Source organism: Mustelus asterias, chromosome 18, assembly GCF_964213995.1.
Source record: "Mustelus asterias chromosome 18, sMusAst1.hap1.1, whole genome shotgun sequence".
NCBI lineage: Eukaryota > Metazoa > Chordata > Chondrichthyes > Carcharhiniformes > Triakidae > Mustelus > Mustelus asterias.
Genome location: NC_135818.1, coordinates 28,943,373 through 28,963,557, shown reverse-complemented (window position 1 = coordinate 28,963,557; position 20,185 = coordinate 28,943,373). Strand labels below are relative to the sequence as shown.

Sequence of the window (20,185 nt, the reverse complement as noted above, 5' to 3'; positions counted from 1 at the left end):
CTTGAGTCACTGTTCTGTGTAGAGTTTGCACGTTCTCCGTGTCTGCGTTGGTTTCCTCTGGGTGCTCTGGTTTCCTCCCACAGTCTGAAAGGTTTGCTGGTGCATTGATCCGAACAGGCATTGGAATGTGGCGACTAGGGGAATTTCAAAGTAACGTCATTGCAGTGTTAATGTAAGCCTTACTTGTCATTAATAAATAAACTTTAAAAAAACACTGGCTTCAGTCTTCCCAATATTTATTTGGAGGAAATGTTTGCTCATCCAGTACTGGATATTGGATAAACAGTCTGATAATTCACTAACACGGAGGAGTTGAGAGAGATGGTAGTGAGATAGAGCAAGGTGTTGTCAGCGTACATGTGAAAACTATTGATATGCTTTTGGATGCAGGAGTAGGAAGAAGGCCATTGCAAATAATACTCTAACTGTGTTTAGATAGCTAAGAATGGATGCATGTGAGGGCAGTCCCACTCGGCTGGATGACAGCAGAACGATCTTGGAGAGGATGGTGTGTGGTCAACCTTGTCAGAGGCTGCAGAAAATGACGAAGAAGGAAAGTTTACCTTTGTCGCTATCACATAGGATCTCATTTATTTCTTTGCTAACAGCTGTTTAGACATTGTGACAGGGCGGAAACCTGATTGGAGAAATTCCAACATGGAGATGTGGCGAATATGGGAATCGATTTAGAAGGAAACAATGCATTTAGCAACTTTGGAGAAGAAAGGGAGGTCGAGGATCAGCCAGTAGTTAGCAAGGATGCTAGGGCGAATGGTTGTTTTTTTTTGAAGAGAAGGGCGATGATGGCAGATTTTAGAGAGGGACGGCACCTGAAAAGAAAGGATCATTAACAATATTAGTTAATATCGGGACTGAGGGGAAGCTCGGTGTCCAGTAGTTTAGTGAGAATTGGATTGAAGGAGAAGGTGGATTTTATGAACTGGATTGAGCTGAGAGCGAGCATGAGATGAGAGAGAAACTCGAAAAGATATGAGTTCAGGGCTAGAGCAGGTGGGTAGCATTAGAGGAAGTTTCGCCAAGTGGACTTGTGGAAGCTGGGGATACAACAGAGGCAGCTGATTGGATGGTCTTCATCTTAGTGACTCATCTATGAAGCCAAAGTCCATTTCTCAAAGAAATGGGCCAGAATTTCCTTGCTTGCAGTGGTGGCAGGGTGTGAATGGCAGGAAAGTTCTAGCCATGATGTCTTATCTATTGATCTTCAGTTCATTCTTTATAAATAATTTAATGTTATAAGACGGATACGTGACCTTAGAACAGGAAGTATGTGATGAATTATCATTGGCAGCATGAGGTTATCATAGAAGAAATCATAGAAACCCTACAGTGCAGAAGGAGGCCATTCGGCCCATCGAGTCTGCACCGACCACAATCCCACCCAGGCCCTACCCCCACATATTTACCCGCTAATCCCTCTAACCTACACATCCCAGGACTCTAAGGGGCAATTTTTAACCTGACCAATCAACCTAACCCGCACATCTTTGGACTGTGGGAGGAAACCGGAGCACCCGGAGGAAATCCACGCAGACACGAGGAGAATGTGCAAACTCCACACAGACAGTGACCCGAGCCGGGAATCGAACCCGGGACCCTGGAGCTGTGAAGCAGCAGTGCTAACCACTGTGCTACTGTGCCGCCCCTGTTCTTCTGCAGAAGCCAAATGAGGTGCTGTTTTAAACAATAACTAAAATAGAACTGTAATAAAACATATTATAAATATAGTAGCTCAATTAAATTTGACTCAGAGAATGAATTCTCCTTCAGTCAGAGGAAGCTACCCAGACATCTATGGTGACTATATACAATGTTATTTACAGGTGACTGAACATAAGCTACATTTAATATCTTTACATATTGATCAGTGTGCACTCAGGTATTACCATTTTGCTTGATAACCTTGGTCTGCAGGATTTGTTGACTATTCCAGCAAACTGGCTGTCGGATGCCCTCCGGAGATGTTAAACAGTACATCAAGTTGACTTGAAACAAATTCGAGCTGAAACATCAGGCATTCAAATAGGAGATTGAGTGTCAGTTTTGATTGCCTATCTGTCTTTAGCACAGTGTTTGTTCACACAACAGTGTGTGTTGCCATGTTCATATTACAGAGTTCCTTTGGATTTTTACTGTTGACTATTCAGTTGCTCCTCCCTGTGCTTGGCAATGCCCAGTTTATACAATGGGGTAAAATGAGTCATGTCCCTTTCGTCTGTCCCTTCCTAATTATTGACCTGGACAGAAAACCTATTTGGGATTTTTCTCAGTTTTGCATATTTGAATAACAGAGTTTTAAGAAAAACTGCAGCATTTAGCCAAACTGCTGCGCGTGCATACTAGCTGATGTATGTGTTTTATTTGCATTACCATTTTTCACATCTCAGGAGCAACAACCCTGATAGAATCTTTTAGGACTTTAGACAGTGCCTTCCACAACCAAACACAAAGGAAATAATGATCAGATCATTTTTTTTGTAATATTGTTTGTTTGAGTGTTAAAAATTGACCAGGACACTGGGGAAACTCCCCAGCTCCTCTTCGAAATAGTGCCATGGGGCCTTTCACATCCATCTGAGAGAACAAATAAAGTCTATATCTCTGAAACTGGAAGCCTTACTGGACCAATCCAGTACCACACTGGATTATGTGCTCAAGTATCGAGGGGAACCTGAATTCATAACTTCTGATGCAGATTTGAGAGAGTTATCACTGAGACATTGCTTGCAGGAGTGAAAGTGGACCACAGAACCAGGAATAAACCATTCAGCCCCTGAAACTTGGTCAACCATTCAGTTAGCCTGTGGCTCATCTGTACCTCTTCTACTCACCTTGGTTCTATAATCCTTCATAAGATCGCCCAATAAAAATCGATCAATTTCTGCTTTTGACATAGCTTCAGCCATGTTTTGAGAGAATTCCAGATTCAAATATGTTAATTAGTTCATCAATGTTTATTCTGAGTGGCAACACAGACATTGATTTAAACAGTGGTTTTTTGGCTTTATTTAAACCAGTTGGGGTTAATAGAAAATTGAATAAATAAATCATCCTCCCCTCATGTCTCTTTGATGCTTTCTGTGAACAATGAGTACAGGTGTACTTTCAGAAACTTCTGCAAATTTCCCCAGATATTTGCAAAACAGCAATATAATTTGTAAAGAGTAAACAACATAGTTTGTGGTCTCATTATTATTTTTGTTTTGTTCTGATAAATTTATTTTCAAGTATTGAAACGTATAACTTGTAATCCTCATTACTTCGTATAATTAACCTTCTGTAATTCCTTCAGTTGCTCTAAATGTGTTAAACCAAGACATGGTCTGCTCTCTCAGGTGGATGTTAAAGATCCCATGTCACTATTTTGAAAAAGAGCATGGCTGTTACCCTTGATACCTTGACCAATATTTATCCCTCAACCAACATCTGAAAAACAATTATCTGGTCATTATTGCACTGCTCTTGATAAAAGCAAATTACTGCGGATGCTGGAATCTGAAACTAAAAGAGAAACTGCTCTTTGTGGGAGCTTGCTATGTGCAAATTGGCCGTCGCATTTCGTACATTACAGCAGTGTCTACACTTCTAAATTACTCAAACTAAATAAACAGTGTTCTTCTGGCGCAATCAGTTAGCGCGTGGTATGTGACACTATCCAGGACAAAGCAGCTCGCTTGATTGGCACCACATCTACAAACATTCAATCCCTCCACCTCTGATGCTCAGTAGCAGCAGTGTGTGCTATCTGCAAGATGCACTGCAGCAATTCACCAAAGATCCTTAGACAGCACCTTCCAAATCAACGACCACTTCCATCTAGAAGGACAAAGACAGCAGATAAATGGGAACACCACCACCTGCAAGTTCCCCTCCAAACCACTCACCATCCTGACTTGTAAATATACCGCCATTCCTTCGCAGTCGCTGGGTCAAAATCCTGGAATTCACTCCCTAACAACATTGTGGGTCAACCCACAGAACATGGACTGCAGCGATTCAAGAAGGCAGCACACCACCACTTTCTCAAGGGCAACTAGGGATGGGCAATAAATGCTGGCCAGCCAGCGATGCCCATGTCCCACAAATTAATTAAAAAAAACTTATACAGCAGTGCAGCCAGCAGGCTACACCGGCGTTGTGAGTTCGAACCGCACCTAGAGCAGATATTTTGGGGCAACATGGTAACACAGTTGTTAGCACTGCTGCTTCACAGCACCAGGGACCCGGATTCGATTCCCAGCTTGGGTCACTGTCTGTGTGGAGTTTGCACATTCTCCTCGTGGCTGCGTGGGTGTCCTGCGGGTGCTCCAGTTTCCTCCCACATTCTGAAAGATGTGCTGGTTAAGTGCATTGACCCGAACAATGGACTGTGTCGACTAGGAGAATTTCACAGTACAAAGAACAAAGAACAGTACAGCACAGGAAACAGGCCCTTCGGCCCTCCAAGCCTGTGCCGCTCATTGGTCCAACTAGACCATTCGTTTGTATCCCTCCATTCCCAGACTGCTCATGTGACTATCCAGGTAAGTCTTAAACGATGCCAGCGTGTCTGCCTCCACCACCCTACTTGGCAGAGCATTCCAGGCCCCCACCACCCTCTGTGTAAAAAACGTCCCTCTGATGTCTGAGTTATACTTCGCCCCTCTCAGCTTGAGCCCGTGACCCCTCGTGATCGTCACCTCTGACCTGGGAAAAAGCTTCCCACTGTTCACCCTATCTATACCCTTCATAATTTTGTACACCTCTATTAGGTCTCCCCTCATTCTCCGTCTTTCCAGGGAGAACAACCCCAGTTTACCCAATCTCTCCTCATAGTTAAGACCCTCCATACCAGGCAACATCCTGGTAAACCTTCCCTGCACTCTCTCTAAAGCCTCCACGCCCTTCTGGTAGTGCGGCGACCAGAACTGGACGCAGTACTCCAAATGTGGCCTAACCAGCGTTCTATACAGCTGCAACATCAGACTCCAGCTTTTATACTCTATACCCCGTCCTATAAAGGCAAGCATACCATATGCCTTCTTCACTACCTTCTCCACCTGTGCTGCCACCTTCAAGGATTTGTGGACTTGCACCCTAGGTCCCTCTGTGTTTCTATATTCTTGATGGCTCAGCCATTTGTTGTATAACTCCCCCCTACATTAGTTCTTCCAAAATGCATCACTTCGCATTTATCCGGATTAAATTCCATCTGCCATTTCTCCGCCCAATTTTCCAGCCTATCTATATCCTGCTGTATTGTCCAACAATACCAGCAAACTTGCTGATAACACCAGTTACACCTTCTTCCAAATCATTTATTTATATATATATATATCACAAATAGCAGTGGTCCCAATACAGAGCCCTGCGGAACACCAGTGGTCACAGACCACCAGCTGGAAAAAGACCCTTCGACTGTTACCCTCTGTCTCCTGTGGCCAAGCCAGTTTTCTACCCATCTAGCCACCTCTCCTTGTATCCCATGAGCCTTAACCTTCTTAACCAACCTGCCATGTGGGACTTTGTCAAATGCCTTACTGAAATCCATATAGACGACATCCACGGCCCTTCATCAACCGTTTTTGTCACTTCCTCAAAAAACTCCACCAAATTTGTAAGGCACGACCTCCCTCTTACAAAACCATGCTGTCTGTCACTAATGAGATTGTTCCGTTCTAAATGCGCATACATCCTGTCTCTAAGAATCCTCTCCAACAACTTCCCTACCACCGACGTCAAGCTCACTGGCCTATAATTATCCGGGTTATCTCTGCTACCCTTCTTAAATAACGGTACCACATTTGCTATCCTCAGGGACCTCACCTGTGTCCAATGAAGAGACGAAGATTTCCGTCAGAGGCCCAGCAATTACATCTCTTGTCTCCCTGAGCAGTCTAGGATAGATCCCATCAGGCCCTGGGGATTTGTCAGTTTTAATGTTACCTAAAAAACCTAACACTTCCTCCCTTGTAATGGAGATTCTCTCTAACGGGTCAACACCTCCCTCTGAGACACTCCCAGTCAACAAGTCCCTCTCCTTTGTGAATACCGATGCAAAGTATTCATTTAGGATCTCCCCTATTCCCTTGGGTTCTAAGCATAATTCCCCTCCTTTGTCCCTGAGAGGTCCGATTTTCTCCCTGACAACTCTTTTGTTCCTAACGTATGAATAGAATGCCTTAGGATTCTCCTTAATCCTGCCTGCCAAGAACATCTCGTGACCTCTTTTTGCCCTTCTAACTCCCCGTTTGAGTTCTTTCCTACTCTCTCTGTATTCCTCCAGAGCTGCATCGGTTTTCAGTTGCCTGGATCTAACGTACGCCTCTCTTTTCTTTTTGATCAGATCCTCAATTTCCCTGGTTATCCACGGCTCTCGAATCCTACCTTTCCTATCCTTCCTTTTTACAGGCACATGCCTGTCCTGCAGCCTTATCAACTGTTCCTTAAAAGACTCCCACATGCCAGACGTGGACTTACCCCCGAACAGCCTCTCCCAATCAACGGCCACCAATTCCTGCCTAAATCCGGTTATAGTTAGCCTTCCCCCAATTTAGCACTCTACCCTTAGGATAACACTCGTCCTTGTCCATTACTATCCTAAAGATAACAGAGTTGTGGTCACTATTTGCCACATGTTCCCCTACCGAAACTTTGACGACCTGAACTTCATTGCAGTGTTAATGTAAGCCTTACTTGTGACTAATAGATAAACTTTAACTTTACTCCATGGCTGTAAATCGCTTTGATACATCTGGTAGTCATGAAAAGTGCTGTATAAATGCAAGTTTTTTTTTTAAACCGTTGCATTTAGTTTTATGCTAGCAAGCTCTACATATTCAGTTGATGTACTTGCACCTTAATAGCAGAAATTGAATCATTTCCCCTCAGGAGGGAAAAGGGTGATGTGAAGTATGGTGGTGCTGGAGCAGGAAGAGGGATTGACATGTAAATCGCAGAACATTTGAAGTAGTTGAAGGAAAGGAGAACTCTGAAGTGTCAGTGACAGCAGCAGGTTAGTGTGAGCGAATTCAGCAGAGCCTATGAAAGGAGATATCCTCAGATTGGTTTGAGATGAGATTGGGTTGTCATGTAAAAGACTTAGAGTTGCTTTGGAAGCGTGTGGGAGTACCTGTCAATGTGGTGCTTCCTGGGAGTTGTACTTGGGTTATTTGACTGTTGCATCTGACCTGTAGCACAACTGTGAAGCAGTTGCTATTTAGCCAAGTTTCTCATGCACATGCTGTGATGGAGGTTTGGGGCAACAGTTGTTTAGCTTTTAGTTGCACCTCGGCAGTGATGCATCAGGAAGGGTGTGCCCAAGGTCGACAATGTTCATGATCATAGATCATAGAAACCCTACAGTACAGAAAGAGGCCATTCGGCCCATCGAGTCTGCACCGACCACAATCCCACCCAGGCCCTACCCCCATATCCCTACATGAGGCACAGTAGGGTATGTCAGACCAGGTGTGGGAGCAGGAAGTCAGGCTGGAAGGTGGGAATGGTAAATTTATAATGTTTTAGGGTCTTGCGTTACTTTTTCCTAAATTCTTAATTTTTTTTACGAACTTCATTTTTTGTGTGTGTGTATAAGGGGGCTGTTGAGGCTGTATCATAAAAGAAAATTCAAGTGGAGTGAGCATTTAAAAAAAAGAAAACTGATTAAGTAAAATTTCTTTTTAGTGAACCAACAATTGTGAAAATTAAAATGACACAAGAAAGTTTCATGTTGTGTAATTGGTTCACCAGTTAGAAAAGGATCTAATATTGGCACTTAAATAGCGAGGAAAAGGGGAATTGACTGACTTGTGCAAGGATAATGCAAATTCAATAATACTCAGCATCAATTTTGACTAACACATTGGATCAATTTTAAATAAAACGTTCATCAGATAAGGTCCACATTTGCAAACAAAATGTACCTTTAAGATTCACGATTTTTAAATATGTGCGTAAACACGGAGAAAGCTCTAGCTTGAAATGAAATGCTTCATAAATCTTGTAGTGAACAATATTTATACGTGAAAGACTGCCATCTAGTGTAATACTGAGGAACAAAAATAGGCTATTCTATTAAAATAGTTCCAGAGGGTGGCCCAACCTTGAGACTGTTGTAAAGTAGTTGGATTTTATGTATAGCATATTACAAAAGTATTAATTTCTTAATTTCTCTTGCATTTTCTTTGTCATTTACAGGATCTTATTGTTGATCAAACCATAGAGAAAGTATCCTTCTGTGCCCCTGACCGAAATTTTGACAAGGCCTTCTCATACATTTGTCGAGATGGTACAACCAGACGTTGGATTTGTCACTGCTTCCTGGCTATGAGAGATTCGGTAAGGTTCCCTTAGTGTTGCGAGGGCCAAAATTCAAATTCAGTGCAAGTGTGGGGAATGGGTCACAAAACTAAAGTCAGACTGTATTTGAGATTCATGAGAGGCATTTAACAATGTTGTGAACAGCATTACAGCTTGCGTGTCAGGTGACAAGGATTGACTGTCCTGTTGCCAAAATTGGCCGACTTGAAACTAGTGGGCCAATTTTGGCAACAGGACAGTCACTTGACCCACTTGGCCCACTTGAGTGCAGAGAAGGTTTACCAGGATGTTGCCTGGTATGGAGGGTCTTAGCTATGAGGAGAGATTGGGTAAACTGGGGTTGTTCTCCCTGGAAAGACGGAGATCTAATAGAGGTGTACAAGACTATGAAAAGGGAGGCGTACGTTAAGTCCAGGCAACTGAAAACAGATGGAGCTCTGGAGGAATACAGAGAGAGTAGGAAAGAACTCAAACGGGGAGTTAGAAGGGCAAAAAGAGGTCACGAGATGTTCTTGGCAGGCAGGATTAAGGAGAATCCTAAGGCATTCTATTCATACGTTAGGAACAAAAGAGTTGTCAGGGAGAAAATCGGACCTCTCAGGGACAAAGGAGGGGAATTATGCTTAGAACCCAAGGGAATAGGGGAGATCCTAAATGAATACTTTGCATCGGTATTCACGAAGGAGAGGGGCGTGTTAACCGGGAGTGTCTCGGAGGGAGGTGTTGACCCGTTAGAGAAAATCTCCATTACAAGAGAGGAAGTGTTAGGTTTTTAGGGAACATTAAAACTGACAAAGCCCCAGGGCCTGATGGCATCTATCCTCGACTGCTCAGGGAGACGAGAGATGAAATTGCTGGGCCTCTGACGGAAATCTTTGTCGCTTCTTTGAACACGGGTGAGGTCCCTGAGGATTGGAGGATAGCGAATGTGGTCCCGTTGTTTAAGAAGGGTAGCAGGGATAACCCAGGAAATTATAGGCCGGTGAGTTTGACGTCCGTGGTAGGGAAGTTGTTGGAGAGGATTCTTAGAGACAGGATGTATGTGCATTTAGCACGGAACAATCTCATTAGTGACAGACAGCATGGTTTTGTAAGAGGGAGGTCGTGCCTTACAAATTTGGTGGAGTTTTTTGAGGAAGTGACAAAAACGTTTGATGAAGGAAGGGCCGTGGATGTCGTCTATATGGATTTCAGTAAGGCATTTGACAAAGTCCCATAAAAGGCTGCTGAAGAAGATTAGGGCACACGGAGTTGGGGGTAGTGTGTTAAAGTGGATTGGGGACTGGCTATCCGACAGGAAGCAAAGAGTCGGAATAAATGGGTGTTTTTCCGGTTGGAGGAAGGTAACTAGTGGCGTGCCGCAGGTATCGGTACTCGGGCCGCAACTATTTACCATTTATATAGATGATCTGGAGGAGGGGACGGAGTGTAGGGTAACGAAGTTTGCAGACAACACAAAGATAAGTGGAAAAGTGAATCGTGTGGAGGACGGAGAAGATCTGCAGAGAGATTTGGACAGGCTGAGTGAGTGGGCGAGGATATGGCAAATGGAGTATAACGTTGATAAATGCGAGGTTATACACTTTGGAGGAAATAATAACAAATGGGATTACTATCTCAATGGAAACAAATTAAAACATGCTACCGTGCAAAGGGACCTGGGGGTCCTTGTGCATGAGACGCAAAAGCCCAGTCTGCAGGTACAACAGGTGATCAAGAAGGCAAATAGGATGTTGGCCTATATTGCGAAGGGGATAGAATATAAAAGCAGGGATGTCTTGATGCACCTGTACAGGGCATTGGTGAGGCCGCAGCTGGAATACTGTGTGCAGTATTGGTCCCCTTATATGAGGAAGGATATATTGGCATTGGAGGGAGTACAGAGAAGGTTCACCAGGTTGATACCGGAGATGAGGGGTTTGGATTATGAGGAGAGGCTGAGGAGATTGGGTTTGTACTCGTTGGAGTTTAGAAGGATGAGGGGGGATCTTATGGAGACTTATAAGATAATGCGGGGGCTGGATAGGGTGGAGGCGGAGAGATTCTTTCCACTTAGTAAGGAAGTTAAAACTAGAGGACACAGCCTCAAAATAAAGGGGGGTCGGTTTAAGACAGAGTTGAGGAGGAACTTCTTCTCCCAGAGGGTGGTGAATCTCTGGAATTCTCTGCCCACTGAGGTGGTGGAGGCTACCTCGCTGAATATGTTTAAAGCGCGGATGGATGGATTCCTGATCGGTAAGGGAATTAAGGGTTATGGGGATCAGGCGGGTAAGTGGTACTGATCCACGTCAGATCAGCCATGATCATATTGAATGGCGGGGCAGGCTCGAGGGGCTAGATGGCCTACTCCTGCTCCTATTTCTTATGTTCTTAAGTCCCACATGGCAGGTTGGTTAAGAAGGTTAAGGCTCATGGGATACAAGGAGAAGTGGCTAGATGGGTGGAGAACTGGCTTGGCCATAGGAGACAGAGGGTAGTGGTCGAAGGGTCTTTTTCCGGCTGGAGGTCTGTGACCAGTGGTGTTCCGCAGGGCTCTGTACTGGGACCTCTGCTATTTGTGATGTATATAAATGATTTGGAAGAAGGTGTAACTGGTGTAATCAGCAAGTTTGCGGATGACACGAAGATGGCTGGACTTGCGGATAACGAAGAGCATTGTCGGGCAATACAGCAGGATATAAATAGACTGGAAAATTGGGCGGAGAGGTGGCAGATGGAGTTTAATCCGGATAAATGCGAAGTGATGCATTTTGGAAGAAATAATGTAGGGAGGAGTTATACAATAAATGGCAGAGTCATCAGGAGTATAGAAACACAGAGGGACCTAGGTGTGCAAGTCCACAAATCCTTGAAGGTGGCAACACAGGTGGAGAAGGTGGTGAAGAAGGCATATGGTATGCTTGCCTTTATAGGATGGGGTATAGAGTATAAAAGCTGGAGTCTGATGATGCAGCTGTATAGAACGCTGGTTAGGCCACATTTGGAGTACTGCGTCCAGTTCTGGTCGCCGCACTACCAGAAGGACGTGGAGGCGTTAGAGAGAGTGCAGAGAAGGTTTACCAGGATGTTGCCTGGTATGGAAGGTCTTAGCTATGAGGAGAGATTGGGTAGACTGGGGTTGTTCTCCTTGGAAAGACGGAGAATGAGGGGAGATCTAATAGAGGTGTATAAGATTATGAAGGGTATAGATAGGGCGAACAGTGGGAAGCTTTTTCCCAGGTCGGAGGTGACGATCACGAGGGGTCACGGGCTCAAGCTGAGAGGGGCGAAGTATAACTCAGATATCAGAGGGACGTTTTTTACACAGAGGGTGGTGGGGGCCTGGAATGCGCTGCCAAGTAGGGTGGTGGAGGCAGGCACGCTGACATCGTTTAAGACTTACCTGGATAGTCACATGAGCAGCCTGGGAATGGAGGGATACAAACGGTTGGTCTAGTTGGACCAAGGAGCGGCACAGGCTTGGAGGGCCGAAGGGCCTGTTTCCTGTGCTGTACTGTTCTATGTTAAAACTTATTTTAAGACTGAAGTAGTTCAATGCCCAATCACACAATGATAAGATGTGGGGTCACACAGCATTCACACGATCAGTGCTACACAGTAAGGGAGCTGGTGGCACTTACCAGGGAGTGCGGTTAAAATTGCATGAAGTTGCCATTGGCTATTTTGGAATGATACTTTGCAGCAGTTTATAGAATTGTCATTTTGATTCCTCTGTGTAGGCTGCATAGCAGATGATGGATGCTTACCCCCCTATCTCATCCTAACCACTTGAAAGACCCGACATGCATTACTACTGAAGTAACTACTGAAGTATTCCCTTCCATTCTACATGGACTATTTTTGTATCTGGCCATTTTTATTATCAGTTTTCTCATGATTGTGCTGACTCATTCCTGTGCACATTTGTACAAAGCACTTGTAGACGTCTAGGATTTCATCCAATGTGTGAACTTGGTCAGTCAGAGTTAGAGGATGTTACAACCAAGGATTGGTTAGAACATAGAAAAAAATACAGCACAAACAGGCCCTTCGGCCCACAAGTTGCGCCGGTCATGTCCCTACCTACCTAGGCTTATATATAGGCTTACCTATAAACCCTCAATCCTATTAAGTCCCATGTACTCATCCAGAAGTCTCTTAAAAGACCCTATCGAGTTTGCCTCCACCACCACTGACGGCAGCCGATTCCACTCACCCACCACCCTCTGAGTGAAAAACTTACCCCTGACATCTCCTCTGTACCTACTCCCCAGCACCTTAAACCTGTGTTCTCTCGTAGCAGCCATTTCAGCCCTGGGAAAAAGCCTCCGAGAATCCACCCGATCTATACCTCTCAACATCTTGTACACCTCTATCAGGTCACCTCTCATCCTTCGTCTCACCAAGGAGAAAAGACAGAGCTCCCTCAGCCTTTCCTCATAAGGCATGCCAACCAATCCAGGCAACATCCTTGTAAATCTTCTCTGCACCCTTTCAATCATTTCCACATCCCTCCTGTAATGAGGCGACCAGAACTGAGCACAGTACTCCAAGTGGGGTCTGACAAGGGTCTTATAAAGCTGCATCATTATCCCCGGACTCCGAAACTCAATCCCTCGATTGATAAAGGCCAGCACACCATACGCCTTCTTGATTGATCTTGGTTCTTGATTGATCTTGTTCAATCTGATGTTAAGTGCACTTTTCACCTCAGACAGAAGTGAGAGTTTTACCTTATGGCCTCCCATGTGCTGCCATGACTGAGCACAGACCAGAAATAGAACCTGCTGTCTTCTGGTCATATATTGTTTTGTATTGCAGCACGTCCATGCTTAACCAGCAAAGCTTTGGATGACATTCTGATATCCTTGCAAAGCAGATTACTGTGTTAACACTCTTTGATATGATATTTTGCAAATTTTAAAAATACAGTATTAAAATTGAAAGTGAAATGTCTGGAATCTTAATGTGTAACATGTAATGTTTTGTATTTGTTCATAAATGCTTGTACAATCCAAAGATGTGCGGGTTAGGTTGATTGGCCATGCTAAAATTACCCCTTAGTGTCCTGAGATGCGTAGGTTAGAGGAATTAGCGGGTAAATATGTAGGGGGTAGGGCCTGGGTGGGATTGTGGTCGGTGCAGACTCGATGGGCCAGGTGGCCTCTTTCTGCACTGTAGGGTTTCTTTGATTCTATGAATCTTCGATATTCTTAATTATTTTTTCTGAATGAAAGGAAATCCTAGACTTCATCTTAATCTGAGGTAAAATAATCTACTGAGATAGAAATAATGTTGCAACTCAATAAGATTTTGTACTACCCAAGGTGCAGGGGAATGGTATAGAAACACAGAAAGCTAGAAGATAGGAGGAGGCCATTTTTCCCTTTGAGCCTGCTCCGCCATTCATTACGATCATGGCTGATCGTCCAATTCAATAGCCTAAACCTGCCTTTTCCCCATAACCTTAGATCCCATTCGCCCCAAGTGCCATATCTAGCTGCCTCTTGAATGCATTCAAAGTTTTGGCATCAACTACTTCCTGTGGTAATGAATTATATTACAGCCTGTGTCTCCAAGGAAAAATTACTTTGGTATGTGATATTAGGTTATAAGGTTTATATTTAAAACCTCCAGTTATTTCCATTTTGATTGCATTCTGATTTCTCAAGCATACAACAGTGCTTAGCAATACCAATTCTGGAAGATAAAGTTCCAGATATGGGCATCTCAAAAGCATAAATTGATTTAGATTTATTATTGTCACGTATTGGGATACAGTGAAACATATTGTTTCTTGCACGCTGTACAGACAAAGCATACCATTCATAGAGTTCATAAGAGAGAAGCAAAAGAGAGGGTGCAGAATGTATAGTTACAGTCATAGCTAAGGTGTAGAGAACGATCAACTTAACATAAGCTAAGTCCATTCAAAAGTCTGATGGCAGCAGGGGTGAAGCTGCTTTTGAGTTGTTTGGTACATGATCTCAGACTTTTGTATCTTTTTCCCAATGGAAGAAAGTGGAAGAGAGTATGTTCGAGGTGAATGGGACACCCTTGATTATGCTGGCTCTTCAGTGAGCTCTTCAAAAGCCATAAAACAATAGCCTCTTTCCAAGAATTAGGCATGGTATAATTTTCTATCTTTGACCGACAACATCAAACTTAAATGTTTGCTGCTGTTACCAAACTAATTTGTAATGTTTATACTGTGTCACCTGCATTGAAATTTTCACTAGCAAACGCAAATCCATAAGAGTCCCCAACCAAAAGAGTTGACAAGTTTGGTAAATTAATTTCAGTGAAATGATGCATGTAAAAGCATTTTTGACATTTTCCCACCCACTTAAAATTAAAAATGTTTAGTTCTATAATGTCTGCTTTTTGCTCTCCCATTAGCTGTGTGAATAAATACACATTCTGGTGTGTTACCGAAACATAATATTCACAAAGATCTCTGGCTCCTCCCTTAGTTTTCTTGCCAAATTCCATCTTCTCATCTGGAAGGTGTTTATTTTGGGAATATGGTTCTACAGCTCCTGGGATTTGAACATGGAATCTGGCTGTTCTTTATGGCTGAACTGCCTCAGTGTCGCCAGAAAGTTGTGTTCGCCCTATCTGTACCAAGGTGATCGTAGAAGCAAGACAGTTAGCCTTATGATAGGTAATGCTGAATGTGCTTTTTGTGGTTGATGTGTAATGTTGTATCGAAAATAAATTTCCTCATGCTCGAGCATGTTAACAGTATTGCATTATTTCTCAGGGTGAACGGTTAAGCCATGCTGTGGGTTGTGCTTTTGCGGCATGTTTGGAGAGGAAGCAGAAGCGTGAGAAGGAGTGTGGTGTTACTGCCACATTTGATGCCAACCGGACCACATTCACCAGGGAAGGTTCCTTTCGGGTAATCACAGCCACTGAACAAGCAGAGCGAGAAGAAACCATGAAACAAATGCAAGACTCCAAGAACGGTACAGAACAAAAATTAAATTTGGCCTGTGGGCTGGGTAGGACTCCAGTTGGGGAAATGAGTTTGGAGGAGCCTTTCAATTAAATGAGCTTTGGATATTGTAGCATAGCACCACAATGTACATACTACGTCATTACATGTGTGTATACATTACAATTGCAGTATACCATAGCAAATTTAAAATCACATTATCAGATGACATAGAAGGAGGCCTTTTGGGACATTGTTCCTGTGCTGGCTCTTTGAAAGGGCCATTCAATTTATCCCATTAACCCTGTCATTCCCCATAGACCTGTTTTTAAAAAAAATTCCCCTTCAAGTATTTATCCAGTTCTCTTCTGATACTTGTTTTTGAATCTACTTCCACTACCTAATGGAGGTCCAAAAAGACCTTGGGTTTTATTATCTCTGCCACTGAAGATGGGCTGAGATTATATTTTGTCCTTGTTAGTCTGGTACCATCTGAATAAGTTTCCTCTTAGCACCCTTCTTAAAGTGTAGTGCCCAGAATTAGACACATGACTCCAGCTGATTTATAAGGCATGACTTCCTGCTTTTCTACTCTGCTCTGTTTATAAAGTCAAGGTTCCAATGTGCATTTTGACAGTCGTCTTGACTTGTGCTTTCACATTCGAAGATTAGCTTATCAACTCTACTCAGATTGAATTGTGTTTATATATAGTCTCAACAAGAGTGGGATCCTTAAGTAATGTCAATGTAAATAGCTCTGAAATATATGATATACTAACTGCGACATTTAATTGGATTACTAAATGCCATATTCAGTGAACTTGAAAATATTTGAAAATTTTGCCTTATGACGTTTCATAAACTTACATTTTGAAATAGTTCATCTGTGTATTTTGTAGAAATGAATTGAAAGCTTCACTTTATGAATTAAACAATTAGCACTGTTTTCTAAATAGTATACTTAATTAAACTGAAGAAATTGTGTACGTTTTCATTTGATACTACATTATATAGTAATGTATAATTACATTATATGTTGTATAAGGAATGTCTTGTTAGGTTATCATTTCAAAATTATTACTAATTTATTTATTACTAATTACTAAATTATTCTTTTCAAGAATTATTTAGTTGGCTTTTGCTGGACTCTTAATTGGAATTCTTATCTCCCTTTCCGAGCCTGCTCTGAGTTCCACATCTGAGAGGCCAGGCTGCATTTATAACTGGTCCCTGCAATGTTTGGATTCCCTTCATTCAATCCATGCAATTCAGATAAGCAGAGTAAATCTGTATCCACCTGCCTCCTGTGCTACACCACTACTATCCCCAGCAATTTTCTAAATATTGTATGTCACTCTATCATTTATCGGTACTTAAATTTAGTAAGGTTCTAAAACGATGCATGCTCACAAGTAGAATTGTAAAGTAATTAGACATCTGTTGTCATTGCTCATTAGACTGAAGATTCATGCACATTATAGGAATGTTAACTTCACCAGATCCATTAGCAGTGTCAGTCAAACAGTTCCCAATTGGAGTGACTAATTTGAGCTTTTGTGTCACAAATTGCAGAGCGGTGCTAGAAAACAGAATCAAAGTGATCCTGAATGCAGGCGCTGAGAAATATTTCTTCCTCCTGTTACAATTCCCATGGAAACCAATTTCTTAAAAAAAAATCAAGCTTCTTGTTGACAGCTGAAAGGATAACATGGCAAGGTTCTTACTGTAACAGACTAAAAGCACTTATTGAAGCATTATTTTCACAGACTGGGGCAGCACGGTGGCACAGTGCTTAGCAGTGCTGCTTAACAGCTCCAGGGACCCGGGTTCAATTCCGGCCTCGGGTCACTGTCTGTGTGGAGTTTGCACATTCTCCCCGTGTCTCCGTGGGTTTCCTCCAGATACTCCGGTTTCCTTCCACAGTTCAGAGATGTGCAGGTTCGGTTGATTGGCCATGCTAAATTGCCCTTAGTGTCAGGGGGATTAACAGGGTAAATATACAGGGTTACAGGAATAGGGCCTGGTTGGGATTGTTGTCAGTGCAGGCTTGATGGGCTGAATGGCCTCCTTCTGCACTGTAAGGATTCTATGATTCATTCCAAAGTGATTCTTGGCTCCTAAGAATTTGCTTAATTTCCTTTTCTTTCTCAACCTGGCAACGTTTGACCCCACAACTGTCTTTCACAGTGAAGTGTTTTGTCTGACAATTCTCTCTCCAGTGCACGCTCAACAAATCTTCCATAATGTAAAAGCAAATTACTGTGGATGGTGAAATCTAAAACAAAAACAGAAAATGCTTGAAAATCTGTAGAGAAAGAACAGAGCTAACGTTTTGAGTCAGGATTATCCTTCGTCAGACAAATCTCCAGCCTAATTTCAAATTTTCACAATTTTGTTTTTTATATTGAGCATGAGCGTCTACCCAGGTTAGAGTCATAGAGGTTTACAGCATGAAAACAGGCACTTCAGCCTAATTTGTCCAAGCTGCCCAGTTTTTACCACTAAACTAATCCCAATTGCCCACATTTGGCCCATATCCCTCTATACCCATCTTACCCATGTAACTATCTAAATGCTTTTTAAAAGACAAAAAATTGTACCTGCCTCTTCTACTGCCTCTGACAGCTCATTCCAGAGACTCACCACACTCTGAGTGAAAAATATGTCCTTCTGGACCCTTTTGTATCTCTCCCCTCTCACCTTAAACCTGTGTCCTCTAGTTTTAGACTCCCCTACCTTTGGAAAAATATGTTGACTTTATCTATCCCTCTCATTATTCTATAGACCTCTGTAAGATCACCCCCCAGCCTCCTGCACCCAGGGAAAAAAGTCCCAGTCTATCCAGCCCCTCCTTATAACTCAAACCATCAAATCCTGGTAGCACCCTAGTAAATCTTTTCTGCACTCTTTCTAGTTTAATAACATCCTTTCTATGATAGGGTGACCAGAACTGTACACAGTATTCCAAGTGTGACCTTACTAATGTCTTGTACAACTTCACCAAGACATCCCAACTCCTGTATTCAATGTTTTGACCGATGAAACCAAGCATGCCGAATACTACTTTCATCACCTTGTCCACCTATGACTCTGCTTTCAAGGAGCTATGAACCTGTACTCCTAAATCTCTTTGTTCTATAACTCTCCCCCATGCCCTAACATTAGCTGAGTAGGTCCTGCCCCGATTCGATCTACCAAAATGCATCACCTCACATTTATCTAAATTAAACTCCATCTGCCATTCATCGGCCCACTGGCCCAATTGATCAAGATCCCGTTGCAATCCTAGATAACCTTCTTCACTGTCCACTATGCCATCAATCTTGGTGTCATCTGCAAACTTACTAACCATGCCTCCAAAATTCTCATCCAAATCATTCATATAAATGACAGTGGACTCAGCACCGATTCCTGAGGCACACTGTTGGTCACAGGCCTCCAGTTTGAAAAACGACCCTCTACAACCACCCTCTGTGTCCTGTTTGCCAAGCTAATTTTGTATCCATGATGCATCAAATAGACTTCTGACTACTGAGAAAGGTGAAGGAGTGATTGAGCAAATTGAGAACTATAGAAGTAGCCTTACAAATGGAAACCAAAGAGAGTTTAAGTATCATTGTAAGTGACCTGGGGAAAGGCCTTTTTCCCAGAGTAGATGCAAAAAAAGTGGAGTTGGAAGAGGGATGTGAACGAGTATGAGGGATGCAAGGAAATGATCTGAAGGCTTTATACCTGATTGAATTGTTTTAAATAGAGGGATTATCTCAGATTTGGGTGGTGGGGGAGGCAGAGGTGAACAGCAGAGTAGTGAGCCCCAAAGAGAAAGATCATGTTTAAAATTATTGGGATGAGAAGTGACTGAGTGAGCAACATCGTCTCTGTTTTCTCATTAGTGCATTACATCTGACATTTATCCAATCTGATTTCTTCTAAAATAAATGTATGCTTTTGTGAGATGTTGGCCTCTGGCGAGGTCAGCGTTTATAGCTCAATCCTAATTGCTCCTGAGAAGGTGGCGCTGAGCTGTCTTCTTGAACCGCTGCAACCCAGCGCTCTTAGGGAAGAATTCCAGGATTTTGATACAGCGAGAGTGAAGGAATGGTGATAGATTTCCAAGTCTGGATTGTGTGTTGCTTAGAGGGAAACTTGCAGGTGGTGATGTCCTTCTAGGTGTCGTAGAGTTTTACAGCACAAAAAGAGACCCTTCAACCCATCGTGTCTGCCCATCCCCCCCATACAGCACTAGCCACCTCCCCCTCAAGAATGTTCGTCCCGTTCTGGTTCAGGTGCAACCCATCTGACTTGTACAGGTCCCACCTACAAGATCTTAGTGATCCTGGAAACCAAAGCCCTCCCTCATGCATCATCTCTTCAACCACAAATTCACCTGCTCTATCCTTCTATTCCAATACTCCCTGGCATGTGGCATCAGGAATAATCCAGAGATTGCAACCTTTGAGGTCGTCCTTTTCAATCTGCTACTTAGCTCCCTAAATTCTTGCTGCAGAACTTCGTCCCTCTTTCTACCTATGTCATTGTTACCAGTGTGAACCATGACCTCTGACTGTTCACCCGCCCCCTTTCAGAATGTTCTGCAACCATTGAGTGACATCCTTGACCCTAACACCAGGGAGGCAGCACATCATCCTGATAGAGGTCAAGGGTTTGGAAGGTGCTGTCTAAGGGGTTTTGGTGAGTTCCCACAGTGCATCTTGCAGCTGATAAATACTGCTGCCACTGTGCATTGGTGGTGGAGGGGGTGAATGTTTGTAGAGGGGAAACTAGTCAAGCAGTTTGCTTTGCCCTTGATGATGTCAAGCTTCTTGAGTGTTGTTGGAACTGAGAGCATCCAGGCAAGTGGAGAGTATTCCAACATACTTCTGACTTGTGCTTTGTAGATGGTGGACAGTCTTTGGGAAGTCAGGAGGTGAGTTACTTGCTGCAGACTTC

General features: G+C 43.1%; 1 protein-coding gene across 16 annotated transcripts in view; it reads left to right on the top strand.

The window, feature by feature from the left end:
- Positions 1-20,185, top strand: part of numb (NUMB endocytic adaptor protein) — a 250,389-nt gene that overhangs the window by 210,983 nt on the left and 19,221 nt on the right. For all 16 annotated transcript variants that reach the window (XM_078233644.1, XM_078233656.1, XM_078233648.1 and 13 more), the window contains 2 exons: positions 8,197-8,337; positions 15,062-15,266. In XM_078233644.1, coding sequence (XP_078089770.1) covers positions 8,197-8,337; positions 15,062-15,266 — 346 coding nt within the window. The remainder of the gene's footprint in view (positions 1-8,196; positions 8,338-15,061; positions 15,267-20,185) is intronic.